This window comes from Parambassis ranga, chromosome 8 (genome assembly GCF_900634625.1).
Source record: "Parambassis ranga chromosome 8, fParRan2.1, whole genome shotgun sequence".
Lineage (NCBI taxonomy): Eukaryota > Metazoa > Chordata > Actinopteri > Ambassidae > Parambassis > Parambassis ranga.
In genome coordinates this window covers 6,677,443-6,699,886 of record NC_041029.1, presented here as the reverse complement: position 1 = coordinate 6,699,886, position 22,444 = coordinate 6,677,443, and the positions used below count along the sequence as shown (strand labels likewise).

The 22,444-nt window shown below is 42.3% G+C and overlaps 4 protein-coding genes across 12 annotated transcripts; 3 read left to right on the top strand and 1 right to left on the bottom strand.

Moving 5' to 3' along the window:
• The first annotated feature begins 299 nt into the window (after nt 1-299).
• On the top strand, nt 300-5,911 carry abi3a (ABI family, member 3a). 2 transcript variants are annotated; one of them, XM_028412342.1, is made up of 12 exons: nt 300-505; nt 814-954; nt 1,284-1,454; nt 2,440-2,616; nt 3,481-3,539; nt 3,673-3,726; nt 3,900-4,231; nt 4,319-4,462; nt 4,623-4,757; nt 4,901-5,044; nt 5,264-5,389; nt 5,470-5,911. In XM_028412342.1, the coding sequence occupies exons 2-12, from the start codon at nt 823-825 to the stop codon at nt 5,631-5,633; spliced, it is 1,638 nt and encodes a 545-aa protein (XP_028268143.1). In that variant the 5' UTR covers nt 300-505; nt 814-822; the 3' UTR covers nt 5,634-5,911. The 2 variants fall into 2 exon arrangements, with proteins under 2 accessions (XP_028268143.1, XP_028268142.1); XM_028412341.1 differs by lacking the exons at nt 4,623-4,757; nt 4,901-5,044.
• Nucleotides 5,912-6,892: 981 nt separating this feature from the next.
• LOC114440122 (DELTA-sagatoxin-Srs1a-like) lies at nt 6,893-8,654 on the top strand. 2 transcript variants are annotated; one of them, XM_028412417.1, is made up of 3 exons: nt 6,893-7,025; nt 7,616-7,706; nt 8,143-8,654. In XM_028412417.1, exons 2-3 carry the CDS (start codon nt 7,630-7,632, stop codon nt 8,558-8,560), a joined length of 495 nt encoding a protein of 164 aa, XP_028268218.1. In that variant the 5' UTR covers nt 6,893-7,025; nt 7,616-7,629; the 3' UTR covers nt 8,561-8,654. The 2 variants fall into 2 exon arrangements, with proteins under 2 accessions (XP_028268218.1, XP_028268219.1); XM_028412418.1 differs by having other exon boundaries at nt 6,935-7,025; nt 7,600-7,706.
• A 374-nt stretch (nt 8,655-9,028) lies between these two features.
• Nucleotides 9,029-10,339, bottom strand: LOC114440119 (interferon a3-like). Its single transcript, XM_028412414.1, has 5 exons — nt 10,144-10,339; nt 9,856-9,930; nt 9,461-9,613; nt 9,270-9,347; nt 9,029-9,167 (listed from the first exon to the last, which is right to left on the bottom strand). Exons 1-5 carry the CDS (start codon nt 10,261-10,263, stop codon nt 9,048-9,050), a joined length of 546 nt encoding a protein of 181 aa, XP_028268215.1. The 5' UTR covers nt 10,264-10,339; the 3' UTR covers nt 9,029-9,047.
• Nucleotides 10,340-13,134: 2,795 nt separating this feature from the next.
• On the top strand, nt 13,135-21,260 carry LOC114440090 (globoside alpha-1,3-N-acetylgalactosaminyltransferase 1-like). Of its 7 annotated transcripts, none has more exons than XM_028412370.1 (13): nt 13,135-13,243; nt 14,476-14,552; nt 14,665-14,731; nt 16,319-16,351; nt 17,153-17,197; nt 18,062-18,115; nt 18,443-18,475; nt 18,554-18,688; nt 18,762-18,894; nt 18,966-19,161; nt 19,310-19,529; nt 19,607-19,754; nt 20,024-21,260. In XM_028412370.1, the coding sequence occupies exons 3-12, from the start codon at nt 14,673-14,675 to the stop codon at nt 19,746-19,748; spliced, it is 1,050 nt and encodes a 349-aa protein (XP_028268171.1). In that variant the 5' UTR covers nt 13,135-13,243; nt 14,476-14,552; nt 14,665-14,672; the 3' UTR covers nt 19,749-19,754; nt 20,024-21,260. The 7 variants fall into 7 exon arrangements, with proteins under 7 accessions (XP_028268171.1, XP_028268173.1, XP_028268169.1 ...); XM_028412372.1 differs by having other exon boundaries at nt 14,476-14,581; XM_028412368.1 differs by lacking the exon at nt 13,135-13,243 and adding an exon at nt 13,272-13,472 and having other exon boundaries at nt 14,476-14,581.
• The last annotated feature ends 1,184 nt before the right edge of the window (nt 21,261-22,444 follow it).

The window sequence follows — 22,444 nt, the reverse complement described above, 5'->3', positions numbered from 1 at the left end:
AAAACATCTCCAATCAAACAGAAGTCAGATCTTCACTGCTACATGTATTGATTGGCTGCTTTTATCTGTATTCTGTGGGTCCCGCTGTTTAATGTTTTCTGTGCTTTTCTCAGTATATTAATCTGGCGCTTTCTTCCCATTAAATGTCAGACATTCATTCTTTAGTCATACTTTTTGAAGACAGTCTCTGATACGAAACAGGAAGTGGTTTATACTAAAAGGTTCGCATGTACGAGGTGCAAAACAGGAAGGAGGCGTTACATTGACTTTTTTCATTTGTAGCTCAGACTAAACCAGAACACACTGTGTTTGTTTGGGTGCGTGTGTTTTATGTGAGGCGTTCTGGTATTCGCGAGGAGTGATCCCTCTGTACACGGAGAGGATTTATTTAGGATCTTTGTGTGCTTAGAGGAAACTTGGAGCTGCAGGGTGAAGTTTGACAGAGCGGTTTGACTGAGCACACCTTCAGACCTCCACATATCAGACGGTTGTTCTTCAGCTTCTGGTGAGTTTTTACAGTTTTTTTTCTTGCTTTTAATAGAATTACAGCCATCTCACCTGCATCATTTTAAATCATGGAGAAATCAAAATCTGCTGTATTTAATAATAGTACTAATGCAGATAAAATGATCAATTTATGCACATTCCAAACGGAGAGTTGTTCGGAGCTCTGTCATAGTGTTAGAGTTTCACTGCTCTGATTGAAATATTTGTAGATAACATTCAAAGGAGGAAGACTCCACTGTGTGGGAGTGTGTATCACTTGTTGTGGTCCTCCAGTGGTCATTAATGGTTCTGGGTGGTCTCTTTCAGTCTGGCATCATGAAGGATCAGAACATAAATGATCAGGTGATGAAGATTCTGGAAGATGCTCCAAACGCCAGGAAAGCTCTGCAGGAAAACTATGACAACCTGCTCAATGTGGCCGACTACTGTTACAACAACTACATACAGGTACTACAACTACCACTGCTACCCCTGCTGCTCAGTTACCATTATTACTGCTATACTGCAATAATACTTCTTCACTGCAATTGCTGCAGTGGTAAAGCCTACAATACTATAACTATAGTTACAAATTATAGAGCTACTGCAGTAGGCCACTATTCCAAAATATTACACGTGACCAGCTAATGCAAATCATAGACACTGCTACAAGTCTCTACTCCAGTCTCTTGGCTATGCTAGGCTAATAGTCCTTTCCTATGCGTCAGCCTAGGCTAGTTGTTTTCTGACTATGCTTTGTGCTAATGCTAAGCCTACTGCTCCTGTGTCTCCATCAGTCAGGTGAAGGAAGCATGAAGGCTTTGGAGGAAACTAAAAAACTGACCACCCAATCTCTAGCCAGCGTGGCGTACCAGATCAGCACTTTGGCCAGTAGCGTCCTGAGCCTCCTTGATGCCCAGACCAATCAGCTTCGCCACATGGAGTCTTCCATCAACCTGATTGGTCAGGTGAGGCCTGTCTCCTCCAGCCCGTCTTCCTCTTGTTCAAATACGAGATCTTGTTCAAATGCAAACACTTTTACAACAAGAGTTTTTAATCGTTTGCACAGGCAGGGCTCAGAAGTCACCAATGGTTTTGTAGAATGTAAGGTCACTTTACTGCTGACAGTTTTTGTCTCTTCCTGTTTCTTGTTTGTACTTAATGCAGAATCAGACCATCACAGAGTGTCTGTTCCTGTTTCTCAGGCTTTTTGGGGCCCAGTGATTTTGTCCTGTCATGATGGAAACATCAGTGGCTGTGTTTAGAGGCGGTAAAGTGAAGGCAAAGCGAAGACATTATTTTTCGAGCAAGGACGTTTTTATTAAGCAAGAAGATTTGTGAAAAGTAAAGACTTCATTACAAAATGTAACTTTAGACTTTAGACCTTCTAAAGCCTGTTTGAAAGTCCAGATTTGATAGCAGGTTAGAATCAGGTGTAGGTAGGGGGGTCTGGTTTTCAGGAAGTGGCGGAGGGTCCTCACAATGATAGAATTACAAATATAAGTGTGTGATAATTGTCTTCTCTCCATCAGCGAGGGTTGAACTGACTGACTGAATGAATAGAGCCTCTGTGCTCTGTCTGCTTTGTGTTCACTTTGTGTTGTTTTCCAAACTACTACGGCCACTGCTGTGATTTAAGGAGCTGTGTAGTGCTTTGGTCCATTTGTGCTAATGGGCAACTATTTATACCAGTAAACAAACTGAGACACAGACATCCACAGACCGGGGCACTGTGCACAGGGTGTAATGCTTGTACATCAGTCAAAACATAAGAGCTCAAAAATACAATTTTTTTTGTGATATTGCATGTGTTTAGAAGTTTTAACCAGCCTTCTTCTGTTTTCTTTAACGTGAAAACAACAAATGCAGCAGCTCAGAGGAAGGGCACGTCTAAATCCTAGCGGAGAAATAAGCTCCTTCAGTAATCCCTCTGTGTGTGTCCTGCGTCCTCAGACAGTGGAGATGCATAAAGAGAAAGTTTCTCGGAGGGAGATCGGCATCTTCACCACGGTAAGACGAGTCCCGCGAAGCCACAAGATCCTCCCTCCTTCAAATGTTCCGCCTCGCCCACAGTACAGCCGCAAACCAATCAACTACCAGCAGCTGGACAGCGTGGGCCATGGAATTAAGGTATAACACACACACACACACAACCACCATACATTTGGTTTGTCTTTGTTAAACCCACCTATCGTACAAATGCAAGTTTTTAACAGCCAGGTTTAATGTTCATCTCCTGTATTAAGGGTACACATATGACCTGAAGCTTTGGGGTGTGTTCGGTTTAGTGTCAACATCTCTGTGTTGAAATAGATGGCGTCTTGGTTTGAATCAGCATTATTATAAAGACGCATCAAGCAGCATTTAGACTAAAAGAGAATCAAACGAAAGCAGAAGTGAAGCTCTGTCGGAGTCTGCTGTGGAGGTGTGTTCACAGGAAACGTCTGCAGCAAACCACAGAAGCAGAAATGACGCTGCTGGTAAACCTACCACTTCAAATCTTAGTGTCCTGAACGTGATTCGTCGACAAATATGTCAAGCAGAGTCGAACCCCTACGAACTAATGTTAACTCCTGATAATAAATATGTATACACGTCTATGAGTTTCACTGCCAAGCTGAAGTTTCTGCTCACACCGCTACATGTTCACATTTAACTTGAACATTATTGTTCCTGCAACCACCACTGTTCTTTCTGGCTGTAGCTGTAGATCTTTATCTAAAAAAAGAAGTGGATTTAAAAGCTGCAGCAGCATCACACAGTGTCTCTCTCTTAGGCACACACATGTTCATACAAATGATTCTAAAAGTGTCCTCACCAAGTCTACAGTGGTCCTCACAAAGATGGTTGTACTTAAACACACACACTGACACACAGGGAGCCAGGCGGCCTTTGTTGATCGTGGGAAAATGTTTGGAGAGACTAATTAGAGCTGCTGAGGCCTGAGAGGCTCTATTGATGCTCACACTGGTCCCTGTGTCCCCCTCCCATCAGGTCTCTGGGAAACAGTCGGACAGAACTGGAACGATCCGTAAACATGGAGCCTCCATCAGGTTCAGTTTCGTTCTACTGTGTTTCTATTGATGGCTTCTTTTACATTAACATGTGAAACAGGAAGTCTGACTGTTTGTGTTTGTGTGTGTGTGTTTGTGTGTGTGTGTTTCTGTGTGTGTGTGTGCACTGCAGGCTCAACAAACCTCCAGAGCCAGTCCAGTGCCCAGTGGTGCCCCCTGTTGGCGGGTAATAACCAGTTTAAAGACATCCAGACATCTTGTCTTATTCCTACATACTAATCAGTATTCAGGACTCCATCTGCTGTTAAACTTTACAGAGATTACATCACATCAGGGAGCACACGGCATCATTTTATGTCAGCCATGTTTGTTCTCCTGTGTTTTTGCCCCGCCTCTTAGCTCCAGTTTTGGACAACCTGTTGCTCCGCCCACTATCCCGAGCACTTGGCAGGCTCCACCTGAGTGCGACATCATCTCAACGCTGCTGGATGAGGCACCGCCCCCTCCTCCGACAACGTTCGAGATGCCAGCGCAGAATGACGAGGTCACTGACTCCTCCACCCTGCCTCCTCCACCTCCTCCCCCTCCTGATGCAGCAGGAGAGATGGTGGCTCCTCCCCCTCCTCCTCCACCACCTCCTCCACCTTCAGAGGCTGTGAATAATCACAATGGTCCTCCTCTTGCTCCACCGTTAGCTCCACCTTTAGCTCCTCCTCTCAGCCTTGAAACAGGTGAGGACAAAGTAGAGCACACTCACATTAATTCCTTAGATCTGGTTAAATGAAGACTTTTTCTACACTTTTTCTCCCCCTCTTCAGTGATAGAGGAGAGCAGTTTCCCCTCTCCCTCCCCACCTCCTCCACCTCCTTCTGATGAAGATGGCTTCCCTCCATTGCCCAATGACAGCTCTGACCTGCTGGCCTCACCCCCACCACCTCCACCCAGCCAGGAATTAGACATAGGTACCAAATCACATACAGTAATAAACTTGTGTGGACCAAATGAATGGATGTATCTGTGCTTCTTCTTCTGTGGTGTTTTTTTTTCCAGTTTGTTTTTTTCTGCCGTGGTCTTCTTTGTCAGTCTCTTCTGCCACTGTGCTGTTTTTTTTGTTTTTTTCAGTGACCCTCCCGTCTAGGAGGAGTCGCCACCGCCGCTCGCCTCCTACAACTCGCTCTCTGTCTTTGAGGGTCCGCTCTGGACCCGCTTCCCGCTGCCGCTACACTCGCTCCCTCTTCCTGCCTACTGTCCAATCACGTAAGCTGAGGACAGTGATGTTGTGCAACAGAAAGTCAGGGGAAATATAATTTACCTGTAAATGTGTTGCCTCCCAGACTGACTGAAGATAGTCAGATAGTCACTGTTTTTCATTATTAATTCAGCTTCTTTATGTCTGCCAGTCATGATCCCTCCTCCTCCCTCCTACCCTCCGCCTTGTGCTCCTTCTCGCCCTTCCTCCTCTTCTTCCTCTTTCGCCCTGTTCCCGCGCTCTTCCATTTCCTCCTTGCCTCGGCTCTGTTTACCTGCTCGCCTGGAACATTTGGGTAAGAAAAGACACTTTGCTGTGAGTTTACATAGTAGAGTATACAAACTAAAGAAGTATTCATGTGTAAAGTAGCAGCATTAACCAGGACTTAGTAGTACTTGTGGTTCTGCATGATTGTCTCATACTATCATAGAAGTTTGACACATCAGAGCAAATATGCAAACCTTCCTTGTGTTTAGTTAATCACGTGTCACTCACAGGATCTGTATTTTCTTAGATCTTGAGATCCCAGCACCGCCCCCTGATTTTTTTTTGGATGACGAGGCAGGTTTTGGTGATATCCCGCCCCTCCCTCCTCCAGTGGACTACGACACCAATGCTCCCCCAGAGTACCTGGACAAAGGTACCGCTGCTACCATTGCTAAATAGTGAGTGTATTGTTTGTGTGATTGCTTTCTAAGTGCAATTCCTCTGTGTGTCCAGTAATGGCTCTCTACAAGTACGAGGCCTCAAAGCCTGACGAGCTGACCCTTGCAGAGGGTGACGTCATTTATCGGACGCGTCGCCATGACAACGGCTGGTGTGAGGGGTACCTCAACGGAAAGCAGGGCTTCTTCCCTGAGAATTATGTGCAGTCATGTGACTAGGTGAAGCCTTTCTGTGTTGCATCAATGTTATTGAACTTGATATCTGCTGCCCCACAGAGGCGGGGGAGTACTGCATGATAGAGATGAGAGTGATGCTTCAATAGATTCTCTAAACATAAAACTATAAAACTGTCAAACTATAGTTTCATCACAAACACCTGGTATTGTGATGGTAGTTTATGTATCTGATCAATTAACTCTTTGAGTTCTCTGTCTAGTCCAAATGATTAGAAAGTTGTACATTTATGGAAATAAAGTTTATTTTTCTGAAAACAGCCGATAATTGTTAAATGATCATTTCATCCCACAATAAACACAGACATGTGTTTTGATGAGTCAAAACTTGGTTTCAGGGCTGCAATCATCCATTAGTGGGGGGCAACAGTGGCGCAGTGGGATAGCAGGGTTGTCCAATAACCAGAAGGTTGGTGGTTCAATCCCAACTCCTCCCTAGTCACTGTTGTGTGTTCTTGGGCAAGACACTTCACCCTAGCCTGTGGCGCGCCTTGCTAGTCATTGTATGACACTGCCTGTGCAGCAGCCGTAACGAATTTCCCTCTGGGATTAATACAGTATCTAAAAAAAAAAAAAAATAAAAATAGTCACTTATGTGATTGAAGGGTGAAAGGCAGGTGCTTCAAGAATGCTTTAATGCTGTGCAGGTGCTGCAAGACGTTTTTTATACGTTACATTTCAGAGCATAAACCCGATCCACTACCGAGCACAAAAAGAGGGCTTATCCATCTTAATGTTCTTAAACATGCTCCTTATATTGGCTTCCAAACAGGACATTACAAGTGGTTATACACGGTCAAAAACTTATTGCGTTCCACACTACCCTTTTTCTGCTGCGCAGTTACACACTGCTCTATATATTGTGACTGCTACCTGTGGAATACGTCATATTAATAATCCAATAAAAATGCACGCTGTCACATCAGTTAAATAACAATACGTGCACAGATGAAATAAATCCAGAAGCCATATAAACTCAAACATTAGATAAATAAGACATCATCAGAGCATTACATTTTTATACTCAAACTAAACTTATTAATTGGCTCTTACAGAGTTATTTAAGTTTGAATCAATCTGATAAACGCTGATTTCCACTGAATAATATCCAGTGATATTCTGATTTAGGTTTTCATCTTACAGATTTAAGAAATGAAATAAATGAATTATGCAACAGATCGTGCTAATCGAAACCACAGGCCTGTTACCAGAGTGTTTCTATTAGGTGGGTTTGTTTTGTAGAGCTCCATTTTTAGTGTCAGATTTCCTCAGGAAACCACGTCAGACCATCTGGAGCTGCTCCGTTCTGCAGAACACTGACTTCATCTCACAGTCGCAGATCGACGCCCTACAGTTGTTCTTCCTGAAAGCATAGAAGTAAGTTTGTTTTGAATTACTTATTAGGTCACACACATTCAGCTGAGTGAAGACTTGTATTTGTTTCTCTGGATCAAAATGTCAAGTTGCTGCTGGTTATTGTTTGTTTTAACTGTGATCATGACAATCTGAGAGCACTCCGAGCCTCGGTGGCAAAATAATAGACAGGAATTTAGTGTGGAGTGGGTGGAGCTGCTGCATCCTCTACAGGCTTTTATGTAATATTCAAGATTTGGAAAGGTTTGACTTCTTTTTTTTTCGTCTTTTAAGGTTTTTAGAGTAATCAGTTTCTTATTAAAAGTGTATGTGAGGTCCTTCTTGAGTAACCTGGCAGAATTCGGGGGGAGGTATTCAGAGATATAAGCCGGATGCTTAAATCTGATTTTAGGCCAGATGGACTGTGTGAGACCTGATCCTGAAGGTCTCAGCCTATCATTCCTGGATGCAGTGACAGTTCCTCCTACACTCCATGTGCCTGTCCAGTGCAGGACATTGGTTGTTTTAGTTCTTTTTCTGCAGAACAGAAACCTATGGTGCAGTAAACAATTAAGCAGTAGTACATTTACAACGACAGATTTGTTTACATGCAGAGGCCTAAGACATCATGGCTTCTCTGCCTCCACGTCGGTGCAGCATTGAGATTCAGAACAAGAGTTCCATGTTCACTCTGAGCAACCCATGGTGAGTTCAACTCAGCCTTCATGCTATGCTACAGTGATTGTGCTAAGCTTCTCCAGAGCCCAGTCTGCATGCTCTGCTACACTCTGCATGCAAAGCTCGGCTACAGCACAGTTTCATATGCTGCAATTTGCATGCTAATACAGGCTACAAAAACTTAATGCTATTCCCTCCTCCTGCTAAACTAAGTTACAGCTCAGCCCTTATGCTAAATTACAGTATTCCTGCGAGGCTAGGCTACCACTCAGTCTTTCTGCTAAGCTACAGCTCAGCCCTCATGCTAAGCTAGGCTAAAGCTCAGTCTATACTACAACCTTCTTGCTTAGACGCTCAGCTACAGCGCAGCCAGTTAAACTACCCATCAGTATGCTAAGCTCACAAGTATGTCTTCATAGTAAGTGCTAAACGTCAGTGTGACTCCACTCTGTTGCTCGTGCAGTGTCCACTGTGTCAGCGGATATAATGAAGCCCCTCTGCCTCCGACCCTCAGCCCGTCCGAAACTGGCAGCGCCCTCTTCCTCTCGACTCCCACCACCGCCCGTGGATCTGTGGGCGTCTTCACCTACGACCTCCAAAACCCCTTAAACATGCAGTTCTATGGAAAGATAGCTGTGATGTTCTCCGTTCCTTATGACTTCAACCTTTACTCAAACTGGTATGCTGTGGGCATGTTTGACATGGACAAACACTGTGACAAACACCTGTACAAAGAGATGTATTACAACACAGAGCTTGGGTTTGTCAGAGGCAAAGCTAAAGGGCCAAGTTTGGCTCACACAGGGCCTAATGTGACCATCAGGGCCACCATGTCAGACAGCTACCAGCCTGTCCTCAAAGTCCAGGTCTGCAACAACTGAAGTACGGAGACATGATTTATTGTGTGCTTCAATCTCAGCTTCAGCTATGCACCATTATTCCAATAAAGCAGGAGACTACTTGATATCAACCTGAGAATTATTGATTGATTAGTTGATTGATTGTCAAAATATTTGTTGATTATTCAACTTCCCTGTCTCTGGGTTTACACTTCTCTGCTTTCTACACACACACACAAACACTCTCCATTCATTACATACTGTATATTGTAAGTTTGTATAATGTCAATATTTAGCTGTTACTTAATAAAACACAATTTGCAAAGAAATTACAAAAACTTTATTTTTGAACAATTAACATTCTCATACAAATACATAAATAAATAAATAAATAAATGTAGAATAAATAAATAATTGTAGAATAAATAAATAAAAATATATCAATAAATAGATAAATAACTAAATAAACATTGAAACAGTAAAAAAAAAACAAAAACAAAACATAAGGTTAGGTCTAAAACATGTTCGGTCACTGCTGCTGTTTAGTTGTCGCAGAGCGCCTCCTGATGGTGGCCACCAGCAGGTCCAGGTGAAACAGATGCTGTTGTGTTTCCTTCCTGATCAGCTCCCAGGACGCAGCGCTGCCACCCTGTACACACAACACTACAGTCAGTACAGCCTGGACACACTATATACTACAGTAAGCACAGCTCATGCACAGTCAGTACTACAGAGGGGTACTTGTACTTACAGTGTGGTGCAGAGTGCTGGTGGCCAGTTTCCTGTAGTACCTCCTCAGTCTGCGGTCTGTTCGTATGTTAGTTGACACCTGAAGACAGAAACACATCCCATTATGTTGTGTTTTTAACACAGAGAAGGGAGCTGAAGGGTTACAGAGTCCTACAGTCAGTCAGCAGAGGCGTCTCTGAGTAGTCTACTTACACAGTGGTTGAGTTCCTCGATCTGCTTGTCGATGCTCATCAGGAAGTGCTCTGTTCTGACAGTGTCCCAGGCAGCAGAGGAGTAGTTGTTATGATGATAAAGTCTAAAAATCAGCTTCATGCTGTCTCTGATGAAAACCAGCTGTTTCTCTGCCTGGAAAGAGGGAGAGGAAGGAGGGGGGGGGGTTACTGAAGCAGTCTGATTGGCTGACAGAGCTTATTTATTTACATATTTAAATGTTAACATGAAATTTGTGCAAAAATAAATGACAAGATCTGAAGCAGATCTCAATGTTTGGAACCTGATGGAAGTTTAAGTTCATCAATCAATAAAAACAGACAAACTTTTTATATGAAAGCAGTTAAAAAGTGTTAATGCATGAATTCACAAATCACCTGAGAGTTCTCTATGCGGTCGTAGAATCTGTACGGAAAGGACACTGGACTCCCCTCTTTAGTCATCGGACCCCCCTGAAATACAATAATCAATTTATTATTATTTTTGTTTTATAAACAATGTGTAGCCTACATATTGATTTGACAGGTGAGCAATATGATCAAAATAGCAACAGGTAACAACGCACAAAAACAAGACAACACAACCTAAGATACAAAGCAGAAATTCAAGATATAGGAGAGAGAAGGAGTTAATGAGCCCTGAAAGGTCCTGCAGGATGTACTCACCATGGCCTCAATGAGAGTAATAGATTCATTCCTCAGGCGTCCATCACTGAGCCATTTACAGCCCAGGGCAGAGTTCAGGACACTGCAGAGGACGAAGAGCAGGCTGGTCCGGCTTGGCATGATGAAGATGATGAAGTTGATGAAAATGCTGCTGCAGTGCTGTCAGTGTGTGTCTCACACATGCTGATGGTTCAGACATTTATTTGAGAGACAGAAAACAGAAAGGCCTTAAAAATTCCCACTCTGGCTTTTTACTTTTCAGGTTTGTTGGTTGACGTTTTTCTCTGTCTTCCTGGGGGAAATTGCAGTTTTTACTCTCTCTACCTTTTTACCGTGGAAGTTCCGCACTCTCAGTTTTCAAACAGCGCAGAAAGTGAAACACAACACAATAAAAGCTGCAGCCATTTTTTTCTCCACCAAATAAACTTCAGAAATCGTTTAACCCATCAGTGTACCTGTGGTGTTTGTGTGAGCTGTAATTATATGTGTTCATAAAATCAGTCATGTTAAGACAGCAAATTCAGAAACTCCACAAGTAGCTAATTCATTATTTTGTCGGTAATCCTGTGCTTTTATTTTGAAGGCTGCGTCTATTCTGTTTTCGCTTTTCTTTTTTTCTGTACAGCTACCGCCGTTTCGTTTTCACTTTCACTTTCTTAACTCACTTTCCGGTCTCCAAGGACGCTGTCAGTGATGATGCAAGGCTGCAATAACAGATGTTATTGTTAACAGTGGCGGTTCTACATTGAATTACTCCCCGGGCGCCCCCCCCACCCAAAAAAACCCGGATGTCATTAAATAAGAGAAGGCTGCAATTCAATTCAATTCAGCTTTATTAATATACATTTTACAATCAGAAATTGTCTCAAAGCGCTTCACAGAGACCCAAAGCCTGAACCCCCTTAAGAGCCACAGTGTCAGGAAAAACTCCCTTTTAATAGGAAGAAACCTTGAGAGAGAGAGAGGAACAAACATGCACAAATATTATAGAAAACAAACATGACAGGTTGCAAAATGGATAATGTGATGATAAATGGTATAAAAAATAAATTCCCCATTGTCTATATTTTTTAAATTAAACTAACATAAGGCATGTAAATTAGAGCGCTACAATTGTATTGGATCAAACATAGGTCCTTGCTTATTCAGACAAAACAAAAATATTTCACTGTACTAAAACAGGACTGCATTTTATACATAAATATAATTCTTTGTTAGCAATGATAGTGCTTTCAGATTTTATTAAGCAGCATAAAGGTTTTAATGTAATAACACTTTGGGCAACTGGGCGCCGAGTGAAGAGAGGCTGAATGGATGATAAATATGGACGAAAAATAATCATTCCCACTTTTTACCCTGTATTTAACTCATAAAACCAGCTGACAGTCAGCAGTATTCTTACTTTAGTTTAACGTTAATCAGCTCTGCTGTCAGTCCCCCCAAAACACTTCCGTGTTGTTTAATGATCTTAACGGTAAGACCTCTCACTCCTTCGATCATTCACGCTGCTATACACAAACACACAGTGACGCACGCTATCAGGACAGAGTGAGACCTCCCTCCTTCTCTCCCTGTCCGTTTCGTTTGGAGACCCAGAGGTGAGCTTTCCCCGCGCCCCTCCCCTTCTCACACCTGCAGCTGCAGGGGGCGCTAATTTGCCAATTTCACTGTGGGAGAATATTAATAATTTGTGGAAGCGATAAGAGCTAAACACATCATGCAGGCCTCCTGGCGGACCCTGTAAGGAACTATCGGCTGGCTGTCACTCTCTTCCTGCTCTGTGCACCAGAGAAGAAGTACGCGCACTCAATGAGCTGAGTTACAGCGAGACTCAACTGGTGAAAACACCGAATACGGCGCAATATGGCAGAGAAATTACCAGTGAGTCGGAAAAGCCACAACCAGAAAATGGCTGGCCGTATTCGGTGTTTTTACCAGTTGAGTCTCGCTGTAACTCAGCACTGACGCTTATTACTTCTCTGGTGCACAGAACGGGAAGAGAGTGGCAGCCAGCCGATAGTTCCTTCTTCCACAAATTATTAATATTCTCCCTTTTGATGCAACACTGTCTACAACTTTGCCTGGTGTCAGTGTTTTGCAGCCAGTCACGTCAATACGATAGATAGCGCATGTTGAGTTTAACTGACCACACGTCCGATGTTCCCTGAAGGCACCATGGCCGAGCTAAGGCCTCAGCATTCATTGTCCTGCTGTCACTCAGCAGGCCACACCCATGTCCCACCCCCCGCAAAATCAGGGTCAAAACCTCAAAGGAGAAAAGATTTGAACCTGAAAAGTAAATCTGAAGCTGAAAAAAAGAGTTGAACCTGAAGAAACAAGATGTGAAACTGTAAAAAATTAAGATTTGAATCTGAAAACAAAAAATCTGAAACTGAAAAAATAAAATGGTAAATATGAAAATAATTATTGAAATGAAACCAGAAAAATAAACAATTTATTCAAAAGAAGAAGAAGAAGTTGATTCAAAAAAAAAATTAGAACTGAAAAAAATCAACATCAAAACATACATTTTCAGTTTCAAATTTTAGTGTTTGAATGAATTTTATTTTTTCAGGTGAACAAAACTTATGACCCCGATTTGGCTCCATAGGCAAAAAAGATTCAGCAACAGATGAAAGAGAGTTATAATTTATAAAGATAAATGGGCTACATAAATAAATAAAAACATACAGAAATGTTTGTGTTTGTGTTTATTTATATGTGTCTAGGCCTACATATATACTTATTCACCCCTGATGCCAATCCCAATGTATACAGGTAAGCTACAGTAAAAGAGTAAGAGCCTTATTATAAACAAACAAAACATTAATTAATTCCTAAATAAATCAATTAACCACTAAAGAGATACTATAATATTATTTTTGAATATTTTTCATGATGACTGTGTGTCTGAGTGGTTGTGGGTCCAGTCTGTATTCAGTCTGGAAGCCGAGTAGGACGGACTGCACGGTGTAGGATACTCGGGAAAGAGGAAGTCTGTAGGTGGGGCCTCAGACCAGGCTGTGGAGACTGGGAAAAGCAGTGAGGGATTTAACGAGCGCAGGAGCATCCACTGAGCAAGGAGTGGTCCGCGGACACGGTGAGTTTCGTGTTCTCCCGGTGTGAGTTCCTCGCGCTGTTTCCGGGTGTCTCCCGGTGCTCTCTGGGTAATTGGCACCAGGATCTGGTCTGCGTCGTGCCTAACAACGCGGAAAACGCGGAAACAGCCTGAGACGGATCGGTAGCAGTAGGTGGTCAGAGGACCAAGAATGTAATGAGGACAGGTAAAGGTGAGCCAGAAGTTTAGGGAGCAGCGGCCTTCAGACCAGGTAGGCACGAAAGGGGGAGGGGAGAGAGGGGAGGCGACCCTATCCTGAAAATCCAGCATTTCCTTTATAAAGAAGTCATTCCCACTCCTACAGGATCCGAGACACGGCTGTTTATAATCGCTCTCTGCGCGTGGTCCGGTATTGATCCAATGATCAAATAGCCTATAGCTTGTAACTGTATTAATCTAAAGTCCTTTTTTGTCGAAGCTGTCGCTGCTTTGATTAATGTAGGATGTAGACGCTCAGGAAACAGCTGTGGCGAAACAAAGCGAGTCCAGGCAGAAAGGTTAGAAACAAAATTGTGTCAGCAGCGAGAAAGAAAATGAAAACATTACACATTATGAGCACTGTAATCTGATACAGTTTAGATTATACAAGTTTATTAACAAAATAAAAACATCAAACTTTTGTCTTTTATGTTGAAACAACTCATTGTCTTTAAATGTTTGTACTAGTTAAAATGTTTGTGATGACAGTGAAAGTGCTTTATGGGATATATTAAAGTGACAACGTGCTGTCATTCAGACTTAAGGTTCAGATCAGAGCCACAGGGTCTGTAGCTGTTCTTTCTCCATGGCTCGTTCATGCCCCTCAGGCCACACAGAGCCTCCTTGATCCTAGCTCTGTTTTAGGGATAAGAATTATAAAGACATGATGTTGTACCACACACACACACACACACACACACACAAATGGACACTTGACACTGTTTGGAGACGCTGCTGCTGCTGTGTGACGCTGCAGCTTTTCAAACTAACCTGCAGCAAGCAGCAATGTTTTGACAAAATCCTTAACATCATATTTAGGATCAACTGCTTCAAAATTAAAATGGATAGACTGACAGACTAACACAACTGGCTACCTACATAACTCAGGAGTGACACAGCAGTGGAAAAACAATCCAGCTACGCAGAGAATGCTCTCATGATCAATAATTAATCTCTCTTTCCCTTTGTCTCTCTCTCGACTGGTTCTTCGTGCTTCCTCAAACACTTTGGAGTAGACTGTGACGTGTGGATCTATCAAAGCCACTACACTGGACCTGCCAAGCCACAGCAGGATCAACAAGCACACAGAGGAGTAAAGAGGCTTGGAGGAATTGTTTTGTGGTCTGACCAGCTGGATTTTGAGACTAAAGTGCTGGTCCTGGTCTGGATTATAACCTCTTCCCTCTTGTCCTGGTGTGACTCAGGCTGCAGGATGTCCCAGATGAATGGAAGAAGTGTGACTCTGCTCCTGCTTTTTCTGCTGCTGCTGGGGTAAGTTGATATACTAATACTGTTTCAGTAAACTAACAGCACTGCGGCCGCTGGGGGCGAGTTCAGAGGTCGTGCTCATTCAGATCACACAGATCCTGCTTAGTAAATAAAATTTTAATACAAATCTGAATGTTGAAGGCCGAGGAACCTTAGACAACAGAGAGTGATTTATTGACCACAGTTTAACCAACAACCAGCAGTGAAAATGAATAATGGCACGTTAACGTTAAACGTCTGTTTATGTGGCCCTGTAGTGTAGTTTGTTGTAGCCTTTTTGTTTGAAGGATTGTTTGTCAGTGTACATAGAAACCAGTGTACAGTGTGTGTCAGTTGCACTCATTGTGGTGTGGGAAATATGTGTTTAAATGACAACACAAAAGTATGATCTGTGCGTGTGTTGATGTTTGGCTAAAAGGTCTTAAAACATAAGTAAAGAAGCTTATCTTGTATTCAAAGTAACACTAACATTTAGACAAACACATGATCCTAAGAGCATATAAACACCACAATTAACAGTTACCACAGTAATAAATCCCATCGGGTAAAGATTTACAGACTCAAAGGGAGAAGGACCTGGGCAGGGCAGGCAGTAGTTTGTGTTGCTTGTGTGTGAGAAAGATTACAGTAACTGATATGTAATATTTCTGATACTGAGACACAATTTAAAAATAAGCTGTCATACTATCTGAGGTAGAAAGTTCTTCCTGACGTAAGGAAAACACCTCGAGCGGTTTGACGCCTGTTGCTGTCAACAGCTGTCAGATTACAGGGCTTTGTTCCTTGTTCAGCAGAAAGATGGCGGCTCATGTCTGCAGCTCATATGTCTGAACCCTTTGTTTCTTCATGGCCAGAACCTGCTGCATAAAATCACGACTAAGTGTTAGTTTAATGGTTCTTTAATGCTAATTATTATTTAGTTTAATTTGTTAAATAACCAGAGAATTAATGGGTCAAATAATTTGACAAATAATGTGTGAATAATATGCATTTGATAAAAAAAGAACCTCTCCAGCAACCACAGAGAAGAAGAAGAGGTTTGTTTCATTTCCATTGTTTATTTTGGTCTACAAGTACAATACAAACCAGTGCTAATTTACATCACAGCTTAAATATTCTGCTTCATCCTCCATTTGAATGTTAAAACAGAAGATCAGCTTCTTGTCTGGGTATTTTTTGTTCGCTCCATGTTGTCAGGTGCTCTGATGGCAGCGAAATAGATGCATGTGTTTGTTCAGTTACACATGTGCTACTGATGCCACCGTGGGGGTTGGTAGTAGAATTTAAATAACTCATCATGGATGACAAGTTAAGCCGAAATGTCAACTGTCTTCTCACAGTCAGAACTGAACTCACACGGAACATGTTTTTGAATATATATCATGATATATCATGACAGAGAAAGGCACTTCAGGTATGACAACATGGCAAACAGGAGTCAGTTCATCCACAATAATAAAAAATAACCAAAATATGCATCACATTAAATCATTTTTATGAGATTCACTTTTTGTTGATGGTGATCATTTGTTGAACATAAATGTAATAATCCTCAGTGTTACTAACCATAACCTTTGTGTGTGCCCACAGGATTCTGTACGTTTACATCACGCAGAGCTACAGGTAACCTGCTTCTGTTTGCTATCAGCTAGCGTCACTGGGTTACTGTCAGTGACTGTTCAAACTATTTACACTCAAGTCATGAACGTGTTGAATGTATAATAGTTCATGTTTGTTCAGTTTTTTTTTGTTCATGCCTCTTACTCTGTGTCACTCGACACCCGACCTTGCTCTTTATTTTACGGTATGTTTTCCTTGTAACAGATCAAACAAACTGGAGCAGTTCAGGATTCTTGTAGGAACATTTTGAGACAAATTTATTAGGGCCCGAGCACCGAATGGTGCAAGAGCAAGTTTTTAAATGTAACTTTACCGCAGCTTTGCGTCAGCTACAGTGTGCTGCTATGTCTGTAATCTGTGGTTTTGTATGTAGATAAACATTTTTGGCTCCAGACGCTGCCCCACTTTCATCACACTTCACCACTTCCTGTTTCATTAGTTCTTGAATGCTGAACAAGAAAAAAGAAAAAACTAATTCACACTGCAGTTTTAAACAAATCTCTTTCGTTGTTTTTATGGTTTATTGAAGTGATTAAGATTATACAGGTATTCCTGCAATAACAAGGGCCATATTTATTCTCTGTGTGCTGCTGCAATCCCTCTGTCGGCGTGTTGAAAGTGATTAATCATCAGGTGCCTTAAAAACTTGGTCTGAAAAGAAATATTGTGTGTCACACAGCTGAAAACCAGCCCCCCCCCCCACACACACACACCCATATTTGCTTTCAACCTGTTTTTCAATGTAAGTGCCACTCCTCCGATAGCAGTACTCACACACAGCGATGTTTGCTTTGTGCTTTTCAGAATGATTCTGTGCAGTCCAGACAATGAGGAAACAAAGGACACAGGGTAAGTGACCTGAACCTCCTGTACAGGTGTTTGTCTTGGTTGACAGCTGATAGGCTTCTCTGCTCCACCCTCATCTCTGACCTTCACACTGAGCACCTGTTGCTCACCCAAAGATCTCCAGCAATGTTTACATGGAAAATGCCACCTGTGTGTATACAAGCGGTGTTAAATACACAACACCCACCACGAAGAACATCTCCTGCCTTGACATTAAATCAGATTATATATTTAAAAAAGAAAGGAAGCGGCACTCTTTAACTTCAGTAACTCTTACTTCCTGGTTGTCTGGCATTTTGCAGACCTTATCTAATCTCAGATTATTACATGTGCAGAGTGCATGTGGGCTAAGCAGCCATAAGACATGTTGAGATATGACCACACAGTCGGCCATGATTCACACACACCTCAAAAAACAAACTTCTGACTAGATGCAAGGACATTTTTTTTCATGTGGGAAAAAAAGGGAGGAATAAACTGACCACCAGCAGGATGTGACACACTTCCACACCTCAACCATTGTGTAGACATGTGTTTAACTGGGTGGTTCCAAAAAGTAAACATGACAAACCAGTCATCAGTGTTAGATGATTAAATTTAGTAATAAATTATGTGCATTAATGAACCATCACCTGTGCTCACAGTTATATTAAACTACTACTATTATACCAGGAGAGAAATATAGAAAAGAAAAATGAAGAGCCACTTTTTTATTGATAATGTCTGAGTGTTAAACAGCATCTGATTGGTTAATTATTTTTGGAAGAAAATGCCCTTTTTCAGTTTAAATTGAAGATAGCATTTTAAATAAGCAAATCACAAATGATTAGGTTGTTGTTTCTGGTCACATCTGTGTGTATTACCCAGATATGCTGGAGAAGCCATTGTACACAACCATGAGCTCCAAATGCCTCTTGATGAGTAAGTACGAACATTAGAATCAATATCAGACAATTACCACTCAATTTACAGCATGAAGGATTGATTCCATGATTTGAATGAAGAGATCACAGTCAGTGTGCCAAATGAACCACGAAACTGTGTATGAGCAGGCTGAACTCTACTGGTCAGAAGCAGGAGTGTCATCCTCTGTGTACAGCACTGACTTTGAACCCGTCATTAAGTTGAGCTTCTGAGTAACGGTTAAATTTTAAATGAATCATCTACAATAAATGAGTGTGCATGTTCCAGTCTGTGTTCATATATATCTGGCAGATCTTTAGTGTTATTTTTCTGCTTGTGTCTCAGCCTGCAGTACAAACAGCCCAGCATCACACAGGGGTGAGTAGCTTCCACTGTTGTTAAATACTTCTGGTATTGGTTTATACTGGTGGTGATGTCAAGCTGTCTCTTTCACAGTCGCACTGATGTGGTGACGGTGACGCCCTGGTTGGCTCCCATCATCTGGGAGGGAACCTTTAACCCGGTTCTACTCGACAGCATCTACAAGCCAAAGAACATCAGCATCGCAGTCACCGTGTTTGCTGTTGGAAAGTGAGTCTGAAACCACAGAGTGTCACCTGGTTTTTCTGGTTGGACCGTTGACCTGATGTGATCCTCCTGACAGGTACATTATGTTTTTGAAAAACTTCCTGGAGACAGCAGAGCAGCACTTCTTCATTGGTTACAGGGTGCATGTTTACGTGTTCACTGATCGGCCGAATGAAGTGCCCGATTTCAAAATGGCCGCTGGTAGACAGGTAAACCAGCAAACAACAAAACAGATTACATCTGATTTGTGTGAATTTAAAAGCTCCTCCTCCTCCTCCAGCTGTCGGTGCGTTCAGTGCCCAGTTCAAATCGTTGGCAGGAGATCTCAGCTCGCAGGATGGAGCTCATCCAGATGCTGATAGAGGAGAAGCTGTATGGCAACAGCGACTACATCTTCTGTTTAGATGTTGATTCTAAGTTCCACGATCGCTGGGGCACAGAGTCTCTGGGTGGACTGGTAGCAGTGATCCATCCAGGTTAGTCCTAATTTAAGAATTACATTTATGTTAATCAACATATTGTTGATGTTTTTTTTTTGTTTGGGTTGTTACCTGGGACCACAGGAGGTGTGTTCCTAGGTTTAGGGTTTGTGCTGTGTGACATCACTTGGACCTGTGTCTGCAGGTTACTACAGAGATGACCGCAGCAGGTTCCCCTACGAGCGGAGAACTATCTCCAAAGCCTACATGGCTGCTGGTGTTGGTGACTTCTACTACTGTGGGGGTGCGTTCGGAGGCCGCCTGAAGGATGTACACTTGCTCGCCAAAACCTGCAGGAGCAACTTTGAGGCTGATGCTAAGGAAGGTGTTGAGGCTGCCTGGCAGGAAGAGAGTCACCTAAACAGGTAGGTAGAGTCACTGAGCAGGTGTTGACCTGCGGCATGTGTGCTGATGACTGTAAGTCCTGTCTCTGTGTGTCCAGGTACATGTGGATCAACAAGCCCAGCAAGGTCCTGTCACCAGAATACCTATGGCAGGACTTCAAAGAAAGAAATTCTGAAATTCACATCATCCGGTTCTCTGGAGTCGTCAAGAACTACGCTGCTATCCGACCCAATCAGTGACATGCGGTAAGGTTCAAGGCACTGACTCAGATTTCCAAATATGTGAACCCAGCAGACCCATTATTCACAATTTGATCGGCAGCAGCAGTTAACATGTTTCATAAGATCGTAAGATCACTGAGCACAGGACACAGGTTACACACATACATTATATACATGAGCTAAACTATGGAGGCAGAGGGGGTGTGTATTAAAAGTGAAATCAACTCATTGAATAAAAAATAACCTTTCAATATATTTGGTTATTATATACTTTATTCTTTCCATGATGACAGGTGAGGCTCTGCCTCCTCTGCCCCTCCTGAACGCACATCTCTGGACCCAATTGAACTGCACTGACCTGGGCCGGTCTGCCCCAGAGGAGATAAACAACCACAGCACAAGTTTTACCGGGTTTGAAAGATGCATGATTGCACCTTTGGAAACTTCAGGACTGGGTTCAGACCTGTCTGCAACACTTGGCCCTTATAATCATTTTCTGGAAGCATTTCATGTTCCCCTTCCAGTCTCAGGACCTGCAGCTAGCATTTCCACACTGCATGAATATTATTGTTTTCTTGTAGAAAATGCACACATTTTATGCGGATCAACAATCTGAAGCAAAGTCAAGGATTTGTCGAGCCAGCTTCCGCAAAAGAACACGCAGATTCTTGTGCAGATAAAAACAACTGAATGTTGAATGTTTATGCTTATTTACATTTATATTTATTGATTGATTGAATGATTCACAATGATGGTCTCCTGGACCTCATTCAGTTGTGTTGTTGTGGTACATCAGCTGGTTGCACCATCTTTAGGTCTTTGAGGAACCATGTGACTACTCTCAGAACATTTTTTTTTCTCTAGTTTTGCATGTTGACGTTGATTTGTTCTTGGTGAAATGTTTACTTAGGTACACAAATAACACTGTGAGAGGTGCCCTAACAGCTTCCTGTCTGTCTGTGAAACTTCCTGCTGTCCATTCCTGCTGTTTATTCCGTCTTCCCCTCAGCTGATGGCTGAGCAATGAAATCTGCCAAAGAAATGTTGTGTTTTCTTTGAAGATAAACACTATTGTAACAATGTCATGAAATAGAGTGTCCTTCATACACCATATAACACATTTTAACTGTGTGATTTCATGTATAGTAGAAAATATAAATTATATTGTCAAACCATCTAAAAGTTATTGAAATATAAACGTTAGAACATGCATGTAGTTAGTGCCTTTTGCCTCTAGGGGGCAGAAAAGCCCTTCCAGTGTATCAACACTTTGGTGTTCAGGAATTTAAAAAACAAAACAACTCTATTTTATTTGTTTTTGAAATGAACATTTTTTTGTTGTGTGATTGCATACTCAGACGTCCACCTTATCCCTGGGGGTGGTTTACTCTGGTTTAGAGTTCATGTCACTGATTCACAGATTGTTACAGCCAGCTTCCCATCCTTCCCTGTGTTTGGGTTCTGGGGTGTAACTTCCATTTATGGATGAATGAAAAGGCTTTGAATGTCAATAAAAGTCACAAAAACATGCACATGCTATAAAAGTTTTTTTTCTTTTCTTCTTTATGTTCAGTTCACACATAACAAACAGCAATCAGTGTCTTCCTGTCCAGCCCATCTTCTTAATCTGCAGATGTGACTTCCTGTCCCTCTGCTCAGAGCAGGAAATCGCAGGCTTGATCGTGGACTCTTTGCTGACTTACATTCAACCTAAACACTGACACATGATGGGGAGATAGAAGGTGGCCCCGCCTTCTATAGCTTCTAGACATACAGGAGAACACAGGATATCATAGATGTTGGATTGACCTTATCCACCTGCTATCAGTTAACAGCTGACCTTATACTGAAGCGGTGAAACCAATCAGACGGACAGACAGATCTGACTTTGTAAATGTGATGGAAACTCAGTTTCCCTGGAAGGCTTAAGCAGCTGCTGATCAGTTTCATTAGAATATGATGTGTGCAGAGGATGGAGAAGAATGGAAAACACCAGGTTTCATCAGCAGAAATGCATGACTGAAGAGGTGTTTGGTTGCCCGAGGACAAGGGACACTTTGTTGAGGGCACAAATTCCCTAATTCTATGTCAGAGAGGATGGATGTTTGGAAGACGATGTAAACAGATAATGTGATCTGAGATGGCACTCTTCAGTCATAATGCTGTTAGTTGATGGGATTGGTCAGGCTCATGCAGCTGTTTGATCTACAGGGGCAGATGTGTTGTCATTTAACTCCCTGGTAATTAAAATGAACCTGAACAGTAAGTTGCATTTTAAAGTATTTCACATTGAGTTACATTAACATCTCAACAGCAGGTACTCTGGAAGCTGCTTCATGATGTTTCCCTGTAACTGTTTGTGGTTTGAGTGGTTGCTCAGGTGTTCGTGTGCTGTCAGTGCCTGCTATTACGAAAAACTCTAAAGGAACTCATCATGTTCCCGTATGTTTCCGTAACATGCACCACCATATGAGAAATGTGCCTCAACATATCGGCTTTTCAGACCAACCGCAGCAAGTGTTTGTGAAGGAAAAGCTTTAATTTAGGCAGGTATTTTCTGTCACACAGGTGAACACATGTGTGTCATGTGAAGCCTTTGATCAGCCACTTTTTGTCAGTAACTATTGGTGCCTCTAATTGACTATTGTAGACACGGCACAGCATCATCAGATAACCTGGATGTGTGTTTTCAGGCTTTTTTCCCATTGATGCAG